The 17,792-nt window shown below is 55.5% G+C and overlaps 3 protein-coding genes across 4 annotated transcripts; 1 reads left to right on the plus strand and 2 right to left on the minus strand.

Moving 5' to 3' along the window:
- The first annotated feature begins 928 nt into the window (after positions 1-928).
- Positions 929-9,991, plus strand: PRICKLE3 (prickle planar cell polarity protein 3). The gene is made up of 9 exons (XM_005700749.3): positions 929-1,085; positions 2,565-2,650; positions 3,534-3,717; positions 5,617-5,730; positions 6,053-6,190; positions 7,004-7,207; positions 7,300-7,486; positions 8,249-8,548; positions 9,129-9,991. Exons 1-9 carry the CDS (start codon positions 1,044-1,046, stop codon positions 9,731-9,733), a joined length of 1,860 nt encoding a protein of 619 aa, XP_005700806.2. The 5' UTR covers positions 929-1,043; the 3' UTR covers positions 9,734-9,991.
- PLP2 (proteolipid protein 2) lies at positions 9,984-13,088 on the minus strand. The gene is made up of 5 exons (XM_018045143.1): positions 12,843-13,088; positions 11,628-11,780; positions 11,426-11,521; positions 10,600-10,690; positions 9,984-10,402 (listed from the first exon to the last, which is right to left on the minus strand). Exons 1-5 carry the CDS (start codon positions 12,936-12,938, stop codon positions 10,380-10,382), a joined length of 459 nt encoding a protein of 152 aa, XP_017900632.1. The 5' UTR covers positions 12,939-13,088; the 3' UTR covers positions 9,984-10,379.
- Positions 13,089-16,168: 3,080 nt separating this feature from the next.
- On the minus strand, positions 16,169-17,772 carry MAGIX (MAGI family member, X-linked; the record flags this gene model as incomplete). Of its 2 annotated transcripts, none has more annotated exon segments than XM_018045145.1 (3): positions 16,169-16,714; positions 17,416-17,587; positions 17,696-17,772. In XM_018045145.1, coding segments are annotated over 3 exon segments (560 nt in total), but the record flags the coding sequence as incomplete, so codon positions are not given.
- Positions 17,773-17,792: the final 20 nt, after the last annotated feature.

Raw genomic sequence — 17,792 nt, forward strand, 5'->3', positions numbered from 1 at the left:
GGCAGGGAGGGGCGGGAAATGACCGGGTTTGCGTAATGGGCCCTGGGCGGGGTGGGGGTAGGGTCGGGTAGGGTAGGAGGGTGGGGGTGAGGGGTGGGGTCCCCCAGCGCCCATCGTGAAGGGCCGGTGGACCGCTGCCCGTTGCGGTGCCTACCTTGGACGATCATCAGAGTTCCGACTGTGTGCCAGGGACCCCCCTCCTCCCACCCTGAGGCATAGCGAAGCCTGAAAGGGCGAAGGAGAGACTCCTAGCTCAGGGAAAGAATACCTGGAGAGAGAAAAGTGGGAGCAGGGGAGAGAAGCCTTTAAAATATATTTCTAAGGACTTACAGGGCCTCGCAGTTGGAAGTATAAGGATGGGAAGAGGGCCGCGGAACCTGGCCAGTCAGTTTAAGCCCTTTCCCATAAATCTTAAATAACCCTGGCTTTCTCTGAAAGAGGCTGTGAGCAAGGACATGGGGAGCGGGGGTGTACAAGGTCTAGCTTTCAGACGGGCCTGCAATAGGGTTGGAGACCGTTCGTGCAGCATTAATCGGAGGGAAAGAGACCCTCAGATCATCACCAGTGAGGGGAGGACCAAGAGGTGGCTTTAACCCATCCCCCAAATAAACATCCAAGATAAACTGACACAAAGTGCCAATACAAGTACTGTAGCGCACACTCCTTGCAGTCATGTCACCACTTCCAAGTTCCCCTCCTCCACAATGGAGCCCTCCAGCCCTAGAACATCTAGTGAGTGATCATATGGAACCCTGGGGTTCTGGGGGCTGTGATTTCTGAGGCCCAGCTCCCGCCCAAGCAGGAGTGCTGGGAAGCTGTCGCGCACGGCGCTCCTGGGCTGCGCGCCCCTCACCTCTAGGCAGGGGGCGCCTTGGCCCGGGAGAGACAACAGGCCCAGGGGCGGAACCCGCTGGGCGCGCTCCTCCTACGCCGGTGTCAGGTTTACGGAACCGAGAGCTCCCCTGCCGGACGCACGGTGGCCAGACGGCCACAAGGATTCAGTTCGCCTGACCTGGCCCGGCTGGACCCTGCCTGGGCGCGCCATGTTCGCGCGTGGGTCCCGGAGGCGCCGCTCCGGGCGTGCGGTGAGCGAGACTCGGGGCAGCAATGGGGGTCGGGGTAAACTGAGATCCAGGAGAGGAAGCAAGGGATAGAGAGGAGGTGTTCCACAGAGGATCTGGGAATCCCCATCCCCAGGATTCCCAGACCGGAGGGCTGCTGGAAGCATGTGGATGAAGGAACGTAGAAATCTGGTGGCCCTTCCTCCCTAATCACCTTTCCGCACACCTTTATCAGTACGCAGGGGACTTGGTGCACTCCCCTCTTGGGTGAATTATGGGAGGGGACTCTGAGAGCCAAAAGATTGGGTCCTGAAGTCCTAGATTGAGCAGAGGCTTCCTGAACTTCTGAAGAAAGGGACCTCCCCCTGTACCTGGGTGGAAGGTGAACTGAGGGGTGAGGCCTTACACTCCTGGGGTGCCCGAATATTGAGAGTCAAGTGGTTGGGATATGGGGGTAAGAGAGCTTCCAGGCTTCCACTTGAGTCACGGAGCTTTTGACTTCCTAGATAGGAAGGTCTCTGTCTTCCTTTGGAGGGGCTGTCTGGGTGGGGTCTGGTCCAGAAGAGTGAATAGCCCTAGGATATGAGGGATAAGGGCCAAGGCTTCTTGGGGTGTGAGTTTCTGAATGGCTCAAGGGCCTCCTGAGATCCCAGAGAAGGCTCTCATTTCCTTGGGTTTGAAAAGGTGAAGCCAGGGTTTGGGGAAGAGCTCTTGCTGCTGCTGCTGCTAAGTCGCTTCAGTCTTGTCCGACTCTGCGACCCCATAGACGGCAGCCCACCAGACTCTGCCATCCCTGGGATTCTCCAGGCAAGAACACTGGAGTGGGTTGCCATTTCCTTCTCCAACGCATGAAAGTGAAAAGTGAAAGTGAAGTCGCTGAGTCGTGTCCGACTCTTCCCGACCCCATGGACTGTAGCCTACCAGGCTGCTCCGTCCATGGGATTTTCCAGGCAAGAGTACTGGAGTGGGGTGCCATTGCCTTCTCCAGAAGAGCTCTTGAGCTTCTGAAAATAGGAACAGGGTTCACATGGGGATACCAAGTAAGGATGGGGTCTCAGACTCCCAACCTGTGGAACTGGAGTGCTGCTGGTTCCTGAGTGGAGAAGGGGCCCAGTGAGATGAGGCCTGGGAAGAGACACCCAGATTAGGGTCTCTGCTCTGGTGGGGAGAGTACTCTGAGTTCAGGCGTTTTGAGGCCTGAAGGATTCGGAGGCTGGTGGGAGGTGTCCAGGCTGGGTGAGGGGAGTCCGAGGCTGGCCCAGGGAGGGGAAACTCCCCTGAAAGGGGGGCATGTAGGGAGGTATCCTCAGCTGCCCCGCCTCTACCTCGGTGGTGTCCCCCTCTGCTCTGGGCTCTGTCCCAGCCTGCCTGGCGTTGCCCTGGTGGGACAGGCCCTGGCCTGTGGTTGCTGTCCTTGGAATGGAGAGGCGGGCGTTGATTTCTCTCTCCCTCCCCGCCCTCGCGCACCTCGCCCGGTCCCGCGTCTGTCCCCGCCCACTACAGCCTCCAGAGGCAGAGGACCCAGACCGCGGCCAGCCCTGCAACTCCTGCAGGGAGCAGTGCCCCGGCTTCCTGCTACACGGCTGGAGGTAGGTGACCTTGCCTTCGTCAGGGTCCTGCCCTTAGGGGAACCCACCGAGACTTAGGCCACTCCCCTTGCCTGGAGCCGGGTCTTCGAGAAAGCTCAGGTCCAGAGCCCCTCCCTCGCCAGACTCGGTTCTAATTGTTGCGTTCCCAGGAGATCTCCGCCTACTACATGTCCCCGCCCCCAAAAGTATCCTCCTAGTTTCCGAGCCTTGTCTCTAGGGAGAGCCTGGGTCCCGGGTTCTGAGCACCGCCCACTGACCTTCAGCCCCCTTCTTGGGCTGTGAACTCCTCTCCCACACCCAGGTCCTATCTTCCTAGTGAAGCCCTGTACCCAAAAGCTCCCATAGAATACAACAGACAGAGCCCTACTCACGGGCTCAGAGCCCGACCTCCTCACGAGTTCAGAGCCTCAGCACAAGCTAGAGCCCGCCTCTAGGAAAAGTTCCCCCAACAACTTCCAAAGTCCTGAGGGGAAACCCCTAGATTTATAACTCCACTCTCAGATTCAGCCCCGCCCCTACTCAGGTCCGCTGCCAGGAGAGTGTGACCCAAGTCCCAGTGCTGAAAGTCAGGGCCTGGAGACCTCCCACAGCCCCACCACTCGCTTCACATCCTCTGGCCAGGCCCACAGCCCCGCTCGCAGCTCCCAGCCCAGGTGGCCGCTCCGCCCTTCACAGCCGCCGCCCATTCCCCCACAGTGGTTTGGCTCACAGCCTCACGTCCGCTCTGCACCGCCTCCAAGCCCAGAGCCCTCTCAGATTCCAAGTCTTTTGCTGGCGATAATCTGCGTATCTCTGGCCCTCCGGTTAGACTTCCTTGGGCCGCCAAGGGGGGGGTCCCAGTGGGCTATCCCTTAGGAACTGACCCCCATCCCCGCCCCCTCAGAAAGATCTGCCAGCACTGCAAATGCCCGCGGGAGGAGCACGCCGTGCACGCAGTGCCTGTGGACCTGGAACGCATCATGTGTCGGCTAATCTCAGACTTTCAGCGCCACTCCATCTCCGATGATGACTCAGGCTGTGCCTCAGAGGAGTATGCCTGGGTGCCCCCTGGTCTCAAGCCTGAGCAGGTGACCAAACGCCACCACCCACTCTTGCTCACCAGTGGGCATTCACACACACATACTCACACACACACTCAGGTGGAAACCTATTTCCAGAGAAACACTAGAATATGTGGTCAGACTGTGCATGTCCTTCTGACCCCTCTGTGATCTAGCAGGGAACCCTGATTGATGGCTGGGCCAGTTCCTCAGGACCTGATCACCCCACTCCTGTTCTCGCCTTACCTCAGGCCTTATCCCAGCACTTTTCATTCACCATATTTCCATTGATTCATATGTCAAATGGTAGAAGAGCTATGGAATAAATAGAGCAGGGAAGTGGGGGAGAGACAGAGATGTTGGAATTGTAAATAAGGTGCCCAGGTCAGCCTCTGTGACAGTATGATGTTTGAGCTTCCTGAATAAGGTGAGGATGTGAGCTATGCAGATATCAGAGATTAGAACAATCCAGGCAAAGGGAAAAGCTGATGCAAAGGCCCTGATGCAGGAGTGTGCTTGGCATATGTGAGAAACAGTGAGGATGCCAGTGTATGTGGAGCACAGTGAGCAATGGGGCCAGTGGTTGGAGATGAGGTCAGAGATGGTGGGGGCCATGGACACAACTTTGACTTCCACTTTGAATGAACGAGAGGACACCAGAGGCTTGTGAGCAGAGAAGGGATGTGATTTGTCTTAGGATTTAACAGGATCCCTCTGGCTGCTGAGTGGAGAATGGACTGTGAGAGTGAGAATGGAAGCAGGGGAATAGCAAAGAGGAGGCAACTGCAGTGGTCCAGGTGACTGATCCTGATCATGACATTGGCAGTGGAAGTAGTGATAGGTAGTCCAGAGTCTAGTTATATTTTGAAACTAGAGCTTAGAAGATTTTCTTGTGGGTATGAGAGAGGAGTCAAAGATGACACAAAGGATGGGTGGACTGACTGATATGGGGCAGGCCAAGGCAGGAGCAAGTTTGAAGGCTAAGAGCATACATTTGGTTTTGGCTGTCTGGAGTTTGAGATGCCCGTTGGACATCTGAGTAGTCACATGAAAATGGAACTCAACAAGAAGTCACAGGGCTAGAGATATGCATTTGTGAGGCATTAGCCAGGAGATGGTATTTATAGCCATGAAGTTGGATGTGATTCCCAAAGAACTGAAGGTAGACAGAGGGAAGAGGACCAAGGACTGAGACTAAGGACCCTTCCACATTTAGGGATCAACTAGCTGAGGAGGAACCAAAAGAGGGACAGAGAAGGAGCAGTCAATAAGGTAGGAGGAAGCAAACCCAGGGCTGTGTGGTCTTGTGGAAGCTAACAGAACAGAGTGTTTTCAGGAACAGGGAGTGACTGGCTGTGTCCAGTGTTGCTGATGGGTCAAACTGGATGAAGACTGAGACCTGAGAAATGAGTTTAGCAATCTGGATATCATCGATGACTATGACAGGAATAGCTTTGGAGGAGGGACAGAGACAGAGGAGGCGGAGAAGCCCGACTGGAGTGGGGTCTAGAGAGAATGGGAGGAGACAAAATGGAAATAGCAAACACATATATTTTTGAGGAAATTTGCTATAAATGGGGAAAGAAAAGTGAAGCATCAGATGAAGGGTCAAGACATTAAGGAACTCAGTATGTTTGAGAGATGGCAGGAAGGATCTGGCCTCTAGGAAGGAGAAATGGAGAGGGGTCAGTAGAAGTTCCCTCCTGATGACTTTAATTTTCTCAGAAAAGTAGGGATCCACCAACACTGACTCAACGGACATGAGTTTGAGCAAAGTCTGGGAGATAGTGAAGGACAGGGGAGCCTGGTGTGCTGCAGTCTATGGGGTCACAAAGAGTCAGACACGACTGAGCCACTGAACAACAACCACCCCACTGCATCGCCTCTATTCTCAGTTATTTTCGGCCATCCCCTATGTCCCTCCAGGTATACCAATTTTTCAGCTGCCTCCCAGAAGACAAGGTCCCCTATGTCAACAGTCCTGGGGAGAAATACAGGATCAAGCAGCTGCTGCACCAGCTGCCCCCACATGACAGTGAGGTGAGGAGGCAGAAGACAGGAAGGGCATGCCGGGTCGGGGGCATGGCCTGAAGAAATGCTGGGAGCTGGAAAGCAGTGGGCAGGCTCAGAGGAGGAAAGGTGAACTGATGTGAGGGGATAGGCCTAGACAGGCAGGGGCGATCAGGGGACAGTCCTTGGTAAAAACCGCAGCTGGGCCTTGGGAGAAGAAGTAAGGGGTGGGTGTTTGAAGTACCTATACAAAAGCCTAGAAGTAAACTTTCTGAGCAAGGATGAAATCTGGGAGAAGGTCGGGGTGGGGCAGGCCTCAGGGGAAGAGCCTGGAAGACCCCTGCTACTCCAGGCACAGTACTGTACAGCACTGGAAGAGGAGGAGAAGAAAGAGCTCAGAGCCTTCAGCCAGCAGCGGAAGCGGGAGAATCTGGGGCGTGGCACCGTGCGCATCTTCCCCGTGACCATCACTGGTGCCATCTGCGAGGAGGTGAGCCATGGAGGGTCTCAGTGAGTAAGCAGTGCCTTTGCTCCAAGCCTTTGGGTGCAGACCCATCTCCCAGGCCCTGGGAAGATGAGGCTGGCCACCTAAGCCCTAGTGGTCTGTCTAGTGTCCCCTCTGGTGGGTGGGGTGTTTTCCTCACGTTCTGCTGTTGGGCAGGGACCATATCTAAGGCCTCCCTGACCAGCCAGGTCTGTCTGTAGGGCCCCCTGGTGGACTGGGGCCTGTTTCTCAGATCCCATGTCAGGTATGGTCTGCCTCTAAGGAGAGCCTAGTAGACCTCTATTCATTTTCTCCCTTCCATGCTGTGGACATGGGATGTGGGCTATCTCTTTGGCCCTCTTATGATCAAGACTTGTTCTTAAGAACCAACCCACAGTGGCAGGGCAACCCACAGAGCTGGGCGATGGGTGGAATTTGTCTCTGAGGCCCCCCCTGGTGGGTGGACTCTAACCTTAGATCTTATTGTTAGGTGAGGTCTGTTGCCCAGAGGTCCCCCAACTGGGCTTGACCTGTCTCTATGGTTTTCCCAACCCCCTAAAAGCGAGACTTGCCTTTGAGGCCACCCACAAGAGATAGGGCCTGTCTCTGTGGTTTTCCCCAGGAGCAGGGTTGTTGTCTAAAGGCTCCTGCTCCTACCTTCACCCCCAGCCATGTAGGCAGGGCCTATCTTGAAGTTACCCCCTGGAGGGGGCGGGTCACATAGGCCATGGGGAAGGCCCAGGTGTGACACACCTTGGCTAACCCCCATGCATCTGACCATCTTGGTGATGGTGACAGTGTTCACCTGTCATTTCACAGTGTGGGAAGCAGATTGGAGGTGGGGACATTGCCGTGTTTGCCAGCCGTGCAGGCCTAGGTGCATGCTGGCACCCACAGTGCTTTGTGTGTTCCACGTGCCGGGAGCTGCTGGTGGACCTCATCTACTTCTACCATGCTGGCAAGGTCTACTGTGGTCGCCACCATGCCGAACGCCTGCGCCCACGCTGCCAAGCCTGTGATGAGGTTTGTGCCTTTCTGCCCAATGGTGGGAATGGAGGGTGGGCAGGGCCAGGGGCAGACCCTTCTGATGGCCACGGATGGCCTTTGCCCGCCAGATCATCTTCTCCCCTGAATGCACGGAAGCCGAGGGCCGGCACTGGCACATGGGTCACTTCTGCTGCTTTGAGTGTGAAGCATCGCTCGGGGGGCAGCGCTATGTCATGCGTCAGAGTCGCCCCCACTGCTGTGCCTGCTATGAGGCCCGCCACGCGGAGTACTGTGATGGCTGCGGGGAGCACATTGGTGGGTGAACATGGGACTGGCTGGGTGATGGATGGACAGCTGGGTCATAGCCCCACCCCCAGGATTCCTCTGTCTTCCAGGCCCCATCTCCCATTATACCCCATACTTTAATTCTAGCCCCAGCACTGTAGCCCTATACCCTTCACTGCAATTCCATTACTGATGTCCCCCATCATGCCATCTTTTCTAAACTCAGCTACCCTAGGCACCACTACATATCTAGGCCCACCTCCAGAGTGCCCTCTAATTTCTAGCACCCCCCTCCAAGTTACTCTCCTACCCTCTCAACCTAGCCCCTACTCTAAGCTATGCCCTGTTCTCTCACACTCTCCTCCATCAGCCTAGATAAACCCTACCTTCTAAGCCAGACCCAGCCTTCTAAGATCTACTCCCTTCCCACCAAAGCCACGCCCTACCTTTTCTGTCCTGCTGCCACCACCCAAGTCTCTTCAGGTCTACCTTCCATTCTCCTTCCACCTGAAGCCACCTCTTATTGTCTAAGCCTGACCCACATCTTAGAGTCTAATACCCACCTCTACTCTGGGAGGGGCTACCTGGGGAAAGAAAGGGAGGCAAAGGAGACATTTATCAACCAGTTTCCAGGAGAGGAGGGTGAGGAAGGGCCCCAATCTGGAGAGGCAGGGGAAAAGGGTATCTTCAGGAACCCTGCCCCAGATTCCCAAGAAGGGCTCCCATTCAGTAGGGATAGGGATATGCCTGAGGGCTCTGCCTCAGTTTTCCCCCTCCTGTCCATCCCTGCAGGCCTGGACCAAGGCCAGATGGCTTATGAGGGCCAGCACTGGCACGCCTCAGAGCGCTGCTTCTGTTGTAGTCGCTGCGGGCGAGCTCTCCTGGGCCGCCCCTTCCTGCCACGCCGCGGCCTAATCTTCTGCTCAAGAGCCTGCAGCCTGGGGTCTGAGCCCATGGCTCCAGGGCACAGCCGCCGCAGCTGGAGTGCAAGCACGGTCTCCACACCTCTCACAGCCTCTACAGCCTCCTTTTCTGCTGTGGAGGGGGCATCTGAGACTACCACCAAAGGCACCAACACCGAGGCAGCGCCTGGTGAGCCACCCCACCTCCCCCAACCCTGTCCAGTCCCCTTGACCAGCCCGGGCCCTTCATCCTGGCATCTCTGGCCCTACCCCCATCTCAGTCCTGGCTCCATCCCCAAACCATTCCAGGCCTAATCTCCAGCCCAAACCACACCCCAGGTGAATCCTGGTTCCGCCCCACTTTTGTGCACGGCCCTTCTCCTACCTCAACTTGTCCCAGCTTGAGCCCAAGTTCCTCCTCCAAACCCTCGACCCCTCACCCTCTGCTCCCTTACCCCCTCACCCTCTGCTCCCTTACCCTGCCCAGATTCTGCTCCATCCAAACCATGCCCCTTCCACCAGAGGCCGCACCCCCACCCCTGGCCACACCCCATACGCCAATCCAGTCCTGTTACTCCTGCTTTCACCTCCACCCAGAACCTGCCTAAGGCCTCATATTTCCTGGACTCCCCACCTTTCTGCCTCACCCCGATGCCTGCCCCCATTTTCCCAGTCTTGATCGGGGAGAGAGAAGGTCCTTCCCAGTGGCCTCTCCTGGGTGGGGTGGGAGTGGGGCAGGAGGTATAGGGCGACTCTCCATCTTTTTTCAGCTGCAGGCCCTGAGGAGCCCACCCACTTTCTGAGAGGGGCTCCCCACCGCCACTCCATGCCTGAGCTGGGGCTCCGCAGTGTCCCCGAACCACCCCTGGGGCCTCCCAGCCAGCCGGATCCACGACCAGAAGATGGTGCCTTTGGTCGCCAGAGCGCTCCTCGTGTCAGCTTCCGTGACCCTCTGGTGTCTGAGGGAGGCCCTCGGCGGACCCTGAGTGCGCCCCCAGCCCAGCGCCGCAGACCACGCAGCCCCCCGCCCAGGGGCCCCTCGCGTCGCCGCCACCGCCACCACCACCATCATCACCACCACCATCACCACCACCGCTGCCACTTTGGCAGACGTCGCCACCATCAGTGTGACTTGGGATCAGGGTCAGACTCAGGATCTTGCTCCAGCTCACCCTCCAGTTCTAGTTCCGAGTCCTCAGAGGAGGACGGCTACTTCCTAGGGGAACGCATCCCGCTGTCCCCACACCTGTGCAGGCCAGTGCTTGCTCAAGACACTGTAGCTGAGACCACCAACTCCCCATCTCCACAGCTCCCTGGGAATTCTCGCCCAGGAATGTCTCGACAGGCCAGAGATAAGAACTGCGTCGTGGCTTGAAGGAGTGACAGTTCTGGGGGGGCTTCATTCTCAAGCCAGTGTAGATGAAGACCTACACCCCAACTTAAGTCATTGATCCCCTTCCTTCCTCCCTCCTTTGTCTGTTTGTATTACTAATTTAATATTTGTTGTAAAACAGGCTTGTCTTCTTTACCTCCTTGCTCCAGCATCCCCCCTCCCCAATTTTCCCCCTACTGATGTTTGAGATTTATCTACATTTAATCAAAGGATTAATTTATTCAGTATCATACGTTCTAATAATCTGCATAGTATTTATTTATTGCTCCACAGAACACCACCACCCCCTATACATACTGAAGAGGTTATTTAGAGTGGGTTACAACATGGGGCCTGGAGTCTGAAATCTGAGGTACCCTCTTTCATCATTTTGTGACTTAGGTGGAGCATTGTCCAGGCAGAACTGATGTCTCTGTTTGGATACTGCAGAAGGGGGCCCTAGGCACACGCATAAAGGCAGCCATACCCAGGAGGGTTGACTGGCAGGCTGGAAGACAAATTCCATGACAAAGGCACTTTTACCTCAATAGGGAGCTGGGAGTTGACTGGGAGTGTTGTAGGGGTGGGGAGGAGTTATTTCAATAGAGGTGTTATTTGCAGATTGCTGAGAGAAATGAAGAGAGTTCACCTACACCGGGCCATCTGCAGGGTCTGCAAGAGGAAAAGAGAGAAAGCATTAGCTGGATCCATATGCCTGTTTTACAGATAAGAATACTGAAGCTTATGGTACTTATTGGCACTAAAGCCTTAAGTACCAACAAGAGACAGAGTTGGCATTCATGCCCCTTGGGAAACCCATCTTCTTCTCAGCCCCCTTAGCAACACCCCCAGCACACTCACACACTTACCAGTAGGGGCTGCTGTATGTCTCTGCTGCCGCAAGGGGAAGGTAATGTAGGCATCATAGCCAAAGAGGCCTGCAGCACATAGGCCCAGTACCTGGGGATGGGAGTGAGGGCGGGTAGATTAGACTGGTCAGCCTACCCAGCCTCCTATCTCCTTGTATCCACCACCTCCAGTGACTAGCCCGTGCAGGGATGATGGTTAAAGCCGCAGGTGGGGATCCCAGAGAGCCCTGGGGAAAGACCAGAGACTGGATTCTACCCCACCCTCCTCCTTCCTAGTACATCTCAACACAGTACAGCGACACAGTGGCCCAATATATGTTATTGGTGTTTAGTCCCTCAGTCATGTCCGACTCTATCCATGGGATTTTCCAGGCAAGAATAACTGGAGTGGGTTGCCATTCCCTTCTCCAGGGGATCTTCCCGACCCAGTGATTGAACATAGGTCTTCTGCATTGCAGGCAGATTCTTTACTACTGAGCCACCAGGGAAGCCAGGCCCCACATATAGGGGATGCCATTCATACTGTGCATTGAAACAAAGGTCTAGCAGATGGTTTAGTCTAATGTATTGACACTGATAGTGTTTTGTGCTTCCACCTCTATGTGCTTCGCACAAAAGTCCTTGTGTCAGACAAGGGATGGCTCTTTACAGCAAATGATGATTTGGGGAGGAAAACCAGGGCCTCAGTTTGACTTCCCTGCAGGCCCTGAGGACAAGTGTGACCTACTGTGAGTCACACACTTTCTGGCAGAAGCAGGGGCAGAAATAGCCCAAGGATCCTCAAACCCTTCTCTCTGTGCTTAGAAGCTGACTCCACAGCCTTTACCCCCGCAGCGATTTTGGAGTTGTTTCCTCTCTCAACGAGCACCACAATGGAGGTGATCAGGTAGAGAATGACCGCTACAAGGGTTCGGAAGAAATCCTGTGAGGTGTAGGGAGAAGAGGGAAGTCAGCATTCAGAATTGCCCCCCCCCAATCACAACTTCCGGTATCCCTCCCTAGCCCTGCCATTGTGGCCCCTTTCTCACACTCCAAGGCCAGTTGATGATCTGTATCTTGGTGTGCAGGTCACACATGTAGACAACAAAGAAGACGGCGGCAAAGATCATCTCTATCACCGACAAGAAAGAGTACCCTGATGTCGAGGTGCTAAAGCAGATCAGAATCACCAGGCATAGTATCTGGAAGGACATGTGAAAGGGGGCCTCAGTCAACTCCCAGGGCTGAGGGGAATGGTTTCAATTGGGGCAGGCGATCATCTCAAACTCAGGACTGGGAAAATGACAAATAGCAATAGCTAAACTCTTAGTGTGTGCACACTGTGTTCCAAATGTTGTTCTAAGAGCTGCACAAGTATTAATTCACTCAGTCATCACAATAACCTAGTGAACTGGGTACTATTATTAGCACCTTTATTTTTTATATCGGAGGAAAGTGAGGCACAGAGATGTGAAGTGACTTATCCACAAACACCCAGCTAATAGGTAAAGTTGGGTGCTTCGGTTTCCCATCTTTTTCCTTCTAGGATGCCCTGTGGAGAGTATTGCCTCCAGCACTCGGGGCACCAGCTTCAGGGCTTTGACAGGGCGCGACATGCAGTTCCCCCAGCAACCTCTCTGAGAATCGGTGAGAGTAACACCCGAGGGGCAGGGCTCCGTTAAAGGCGCTGCACCTTTTACAAAGGACTCAAAGGAGGCGCCCACTTTGAGAAGTACGGGAAACCGAGGCTCCTGAGCAGCCCAGATAGCTAAAGACCTTGCCCCACCACAGAGGGGTTAGGAAGAACTGGGGGAGAGCTAGTCACCCTACCCTGCGGGACTAGAGCGCGCGGGGCCCCACCCCAACAGGTCCCGCCCCTGGGCGCTCTGCCAGCCCGCCCGCCTGTGCCCAGGCCGCGCCACGCCCTGCCACAGGATGTCCCCCCAACACCCAGGACCTGGGGACACCTTCCAGGAGTCCACCGATGAGTCTACTGGGTCTCTCTCCACCGAGCCCGCCATACGCCCTGTGGGCCTCTTGCCTGACCGCGTGGGCCAGCAGCTCCTGACCACCTTCTCTAAGACCTCACTGATTTGGCCCTCCGTGTGCCCCTGGTTTCGGGCCTCTGCCATCAACCCACCCATTTGGCGCCCCACTGCCGAGAGCCCCCGGCCGCGCGCCTGCCTCCCCCGGAGCTGCCCCGCTCCGCGTGCTGCTGCCACCACACCCCGCCTTTGCCCACCCGCCAGTCCCGGGACGCTCACAATCTCAGCAAACAGAAGAAATCCCTTTCGGGTGCGCGAGAAGCTGGTGCAGGCGGCCCAGCAGCCGGGGGCGGTGAGGCGCTCGGAATCCGCCATGGTGTGGACCCGAGTCCCAAGAGGCACAGAAGACCTGCTCGCTGGCTCGTGTTTACGAGGACGCTGCACACCCAGCCGTCTTGCCAGCCGTCTGGCCGGGAAGGGGGCCCCCGGGGCGAAGGAGGGAGTGAATCACCGCGCAGAGCAGAAGCGGGCGGGGCTTAAGCGAGTCGGGCCAGGTGGCCACCGCCCCGGAAGCCCCCTCGCCCCGCCCGCCAAGGATTCTCCCCGCTGGGCTCTCAGCCCCCAAGGCGCCCAGTTTTCAGGGGCGCCAGTTTGGCAGTTCTGCGAACCAGAACTGTGTTATAATGGAGAGACCCTTCACGCTTTTAGAATACCAATGCGCCTGGGACTGCCTCAGAACCGTGGAGATCTGGCTTTGGGAGGGAATGCCTCAGTTTCCTTAGCTGTAAAAACTGCCCAGGCCAAGGTTAAACTCAAGTATGTTTACAGAATTCAGAATAATTCAGAGTTTGGAAAATTTTCCCAATGCATACAAGGTATTATTGAACACTCTCAGGGGGATCTGAGACTGCCTCGTTTAAAAAAAAAAAAAACAAAAAACAACACACACATGTTAATATTTCCTCAAGGAATGATGTGGACCTTCACAGTAAGTGGGATAAGACAGGACCAGAAAATTGTTCCTGGTTAAGTCAGGTCAAGTTTTGTAACCAAATGGTGCCCAACTTGTGGGAAATCTGTTGGTTTCCAAAGCTTTTTGGATTTCAGGATTGTGGATAAAATGTGGTGGATCGTGGATAAAATGTGGTGGATTGTGGATAAAATGTGGTGGATCGTGGAATAAACTTCTTAGATGGGGATGAGACCTTGCCAGGCTGAGAGAGAACAAAGCCTGCTGAGCATCACGCTGCTCCCTAAATGAAGAGTGGACGTTATTAACAGTGTCAGAGCCCAGGGTCTGTTTCTCTGTTCTGCAATTCTAGGGAAGTCCTGGCCCCAAGTGTTGGGCTTCTGTTTCCTGGTTCTAAGTAGAGGGTCTGTCAGCCCGGTCTTAGATGAAGAATGCGGAAGGAGCACAGTTTTATTTATTGCCATCAGCTTGGCACAAGAAGGGGAAGGCTCCTGGGTGCCAGACTGGGTGAAAAGGCTGATGACATTTGAAGAGTGAGTTATCCTGAGCAAGTAATTTCTCCTGACTCAGCCTCAATTTCTGCGTCTGAGACCTGCACCTGATAATGGAATCAGGATCTCCCCCAAGGTGTGCTCCTCTGGCACACTCTCTCCAGAGTGGGTGTTGGTTTCATTCTCATTTGAGGTGAGGAGAGCCATGGCTGGAAGGCCAGGATGGTTCAACTCAAGGGCCTGCCTGCTTTCCCCCCTGAACCTTGGGTCCCACAAAACCAAATAAGGGGCTGTCCTCAGTCCAGCTGGCTGAAAGAGATTGGATAGTGGAAGGCATGAAGCATACCCTTCCCAGGGCTGAGTGTGTGCTTTCCAACTATGTGAGGCCATGCCTGAGTTTCTAGAACAGAACAAACTCTCTTCCACATCAGAGCCTTTGAATTTGTTTCTCCCACTGCTGTCAATGCCCTTCTCCCCACCCCCACTCCCACCCCACCCCTTCAGACATCTAGCTTCCGGTCACTCAGGTCCCAGATCAAATACTATGTCTTCAAAGAGATCAGCAGCCCACCATCATTACCTCCCCCACCATAACCTTTTGCTATCTTCATAACTCTCACTTCTCTCTGAAATTCTTTTATTCATCTTTTGTCTTTTTTGACATCAGTCTACCCCCCTCCACTACATCAGCTATACAAGGATAGAAATCTATGTTTCATCTCTCCAACATTTCATCAGTGCCTATCACAGTGCAAGGTAAACAGTTGGGGTTCAGTTAATACTTGTCAAATGCAGGTGAGATTAAGAGGACAGGCTTGGGAATCGGGCAAGATTAAATCTTGCTTCAATCCTCAATTTCGTCAAGCTATTTATACTCACTGGGCTTCATTTCTCTGCTCTGTGAAATGGACACATCAGGATTGTTGAGTCAATGTGTAACTAGGTGGAAATAGCGCCAGTAAAGCTGGTAGCCAGGATAAGACCAAGTAAATGGTGGTTGGGGTTACTATTGTTAGACTCCTGGGTGTGACTAAGGCTCTGAAGTCCTTCCCTGACTTCCCTAGAGCCACACCTTCTATCAAGCTGAGTAAGGGTCAGCTAGAAGCCCCAGTGCACTCTCCCACAGTTGCTACAGCGCTAATCATTCAAGGGTTCACCTCTTCACCTCTTTATACCCCAACTCCCAGCCTAGTTTCACAGTCCCTCTCTCCTCTACAGAGCCTCCCTGGACACTCCCATGAGGGTCCTTTACTTTCTCCCACCTCTCCAGCCCCTCCCCATAGAGGTGAGAGTTGCTCATTCCCTCCAGATCACAGCTTCCTTCGTTGGGGGGATAGGGCCAAGTGTCGTTGAGTGTGGCGACCACGGAGGTGACTGGACATTGCTGACCTCAGTCAGCGCCGGCACTGGGGCTACACCGGAGCCCAGCTCGCCATATAAGACCGGGCTTTGGGGCTCTGTTCCCAGGACAGAGGAAACTCTGGCCTCTCCCAGGACTGGGAACGCCCAGCTTGTAGCGTGTGCACACAAGCCGGGTTGCAGTTCGTCACCATCTGTGGAAGAGGGGGGCGCGGCCCAAAGGTTCCAACAGCCGTTTTTAGCCCAGCCTGCTGACTCACACCTTCCTGGCTCCGCCCCGAAGGGGGGCTCCGGGGCCCCAGCCAGTGCCTTGAGGGTGGCAGTCTACAGCCAGCGAAAGCTGGCCGACCAGGCCGGAAGTGAGTGACCGCAGGCTCTCGGCGAAGGAAGCCGCCAGGCTCTAACTTTGCTATCAAGTTCACTTGAGGGTCTGGACGATTCCCGGCCGGCCAGGGTTGTGGGTAAACTGGCGCACTCTCCCCACAACAGGACCACCTCTGCATCCCCCACGCCATGCGCAATAATTAGCTGCGAGCCCTGCAGACCTCCAAAAAAAGTGAAATGAATGAATGGGGAAAGAAGCAGGAGTTGGCAAAGTGGGAACGGAGTGGGTCTAAAGCGCGCCGGCATAAGAAAAGAGCTCTTTAGAGTCATGAAAGAAACAGCGCGCGCGAAGTAAAAAGGTTGCTTGAAGAGGCCCTCCTCGAAACCAGATCGACCCTCCCCCTCCTTCACGTGTGGGACTCGGGATCCCCACCTGGCCTGGAGCACCTGGCAAGTCAAGACTGGATTGAACCATTTTATTACCTCCCCGGCCCCGAAACAAGAAGCGCCGGGCTGGCCGGTTGGTAAGGGCCATACCACTGACGCCGCGAGGGGAGCGCGGGCGGGTCGACTACGAAGCAGGATGGGGGGGCGGGAACAAGACCAAGGAAGTTCTCCCAGTGATGCTAAGTGAGCGGCAGGGGGAGCACGCCAGATGTAGGTTGGGAAATGCCAAGTGAGCCTTCCGGTGCAAGCTCAGTGCCTCCGCCTTCCGGCTGCCATCTCCAGGGCGAGCTGCTCGGCCCCCGGGACCCCTAGGGCCCGCGAGAGCCGTTCCTCGCTGGGCGTCAGCCAGGGTCCGGGAGAATCCGGAGTTTGGTCGTTGGGGTCCTCCGTGCGGCGCTCTGCAGCAGGAACCGCGGGGCCGTCGGCCGCCCCTTCTGGGCGAGGCTCCTGGCTGCCCCGGTTTTCAGGGGTCGTACGGGGTCGTGGGTGCTGAAGTGGGGAGGAAGTGCTGGCGCTGCGAGTCTTCGTCATCTCTGGTTCCCCAGGATCTGGAATGCGATCTGGGGATGGCAGGACTGCGGATAAGATTGGGCGATAAGGTTGGGCAATGGGGATGGAGCTCTTTGGCCGAGGGTGGCCTGCAGACTCTAAGGGATGCAAAAGTCAAAGACCCTGATACTTGGACAAAGGCATGGACACGCACTTCGGGAATTGGGGCCACACCTCAAGACCCGATGCTTCCTTTCCCCTCCTTTCCTGGATCCAGAACACTCCTCTCAGAAATCAATTCCCACAACCCCTAAATGCAGTCAAACCCTCCCATCTAGGCTCCCAGACTCTCTCCTTGCTCATCCCATCATCCTCAACTCCCAGCCCTTACCCTAGTGGATCTCTCATCTTTCAGGACTAGTCTCCCTACCCTCTGGTTCCCTATCCCATCCCCTCTCCGCTTAGACCTACTCTGTCTTCCCATCTGAGGACCACAACTCTTCCTTCTGAACACCCATTTTCACCCCAAACACCATCTTTTCTCTTCTCTCCCAGTACCACAAAACCCTTCCCTCTGAAATCCACCCTTACTCCTACCCTGGGACCCCTGTCTTCCCCTCCCCTTTTGAAAATACCATGACCCTCAGACACTGAGCCCCGATCCTCCCGGTTGAGACTACCAAGCCCTTCTAACGAGGTCCCCAGCCCCTCCACTCTGTGACCCTCTTCTTCCCCTCACAGATCCCTGACCCTTCTCCCCTAGGAAACCCACCATCTTCTTTCTGGGGCCTTCCCACCACCTCAGGCTTGCCAGGGTGGGTTTCAGGAGGCCTGCTAAGCACAAGGCAAAGCCGGGGGCCACCTCTACGAATGCGATCCACGACCTCAACGTGAGTGAGGCCCTGAGTTGACTCTCCATTGATGTGAAGCACGAGGTCGCCGGCCTGCAAGAGTGCAAGGCAAGGGGTGTTGTAGAAAGGTCAAAATGGAGAGCACACCAACGGGAGAGGACAGGGCTGGCACCATCAAATGGAGGGTGCCTTATGGTTCACCTGCAAGCGACCACAGCGCTGAGCTGGTCCATCCTTCAGCAGCCGGCGCACTGCCAGCGGAGCATCCCCACCTGCATCTCGGGCGTCCCCTTAATGT

Source organism: Capra hircus, unplaced genomic scaffold (genome assembly GCF_001704415.2).
Source record: "Capra hircus breed San Clemente unplaced genomic scaffold, ASM170441v1, whole genome shotgun sequence".
NCBI lineage: Eukaryota > Metazoa > Chordata > Mammalia > Artiodactyla > Bovidae > Capra > Capra hircus.

Bases quoted from the DNA above. Each gene is read 5' to 3' on its own strand.
- PRICKLE3 (XM_005700749.3), top strand. From the start codon at position 1,044: ATGTTCGCGCGTGGGTCCCGGAGGCGCCGCTCCGGGCGTGCG. The intron at 1,086-2,564 runs GTGAGCGAGACT...CGCCCACTACAG, and splicing joins GGCGCCGCTCCGGGCGTGCG to CCTCCAGAGGCAGAGGACCC. The intron at 7,487-8,248 runs GTGGGTGAACAT...CCATCCCTGCAG, and splicing joins TGGCTGCGGGGAGCACATTG to GCCTGGACCAAGGCCAGATG.
- PLP2 (XM_018045143.1), bottom strand. From the start codon at position 12,938: ATGGCGGATTCCGAGCGCCTCACCGCCCCCGGCTGCTGGGCCGCCTGC. The intron at 11,522-11,627 runs GTGAGAAAGGGG...TACACCTCACAG, and splicing joins TCATCAACTGGCCTTGGAGT to GATTTCTTCCGAACCCTTGT. The intron at 10,403-10,599 runs GTAAGTGTGTGA...TTCCTCTTGCAG, and splicing joins ACATACAGCAGCCCCTACTG to ACCCTGCAGATGGCCCGGTG.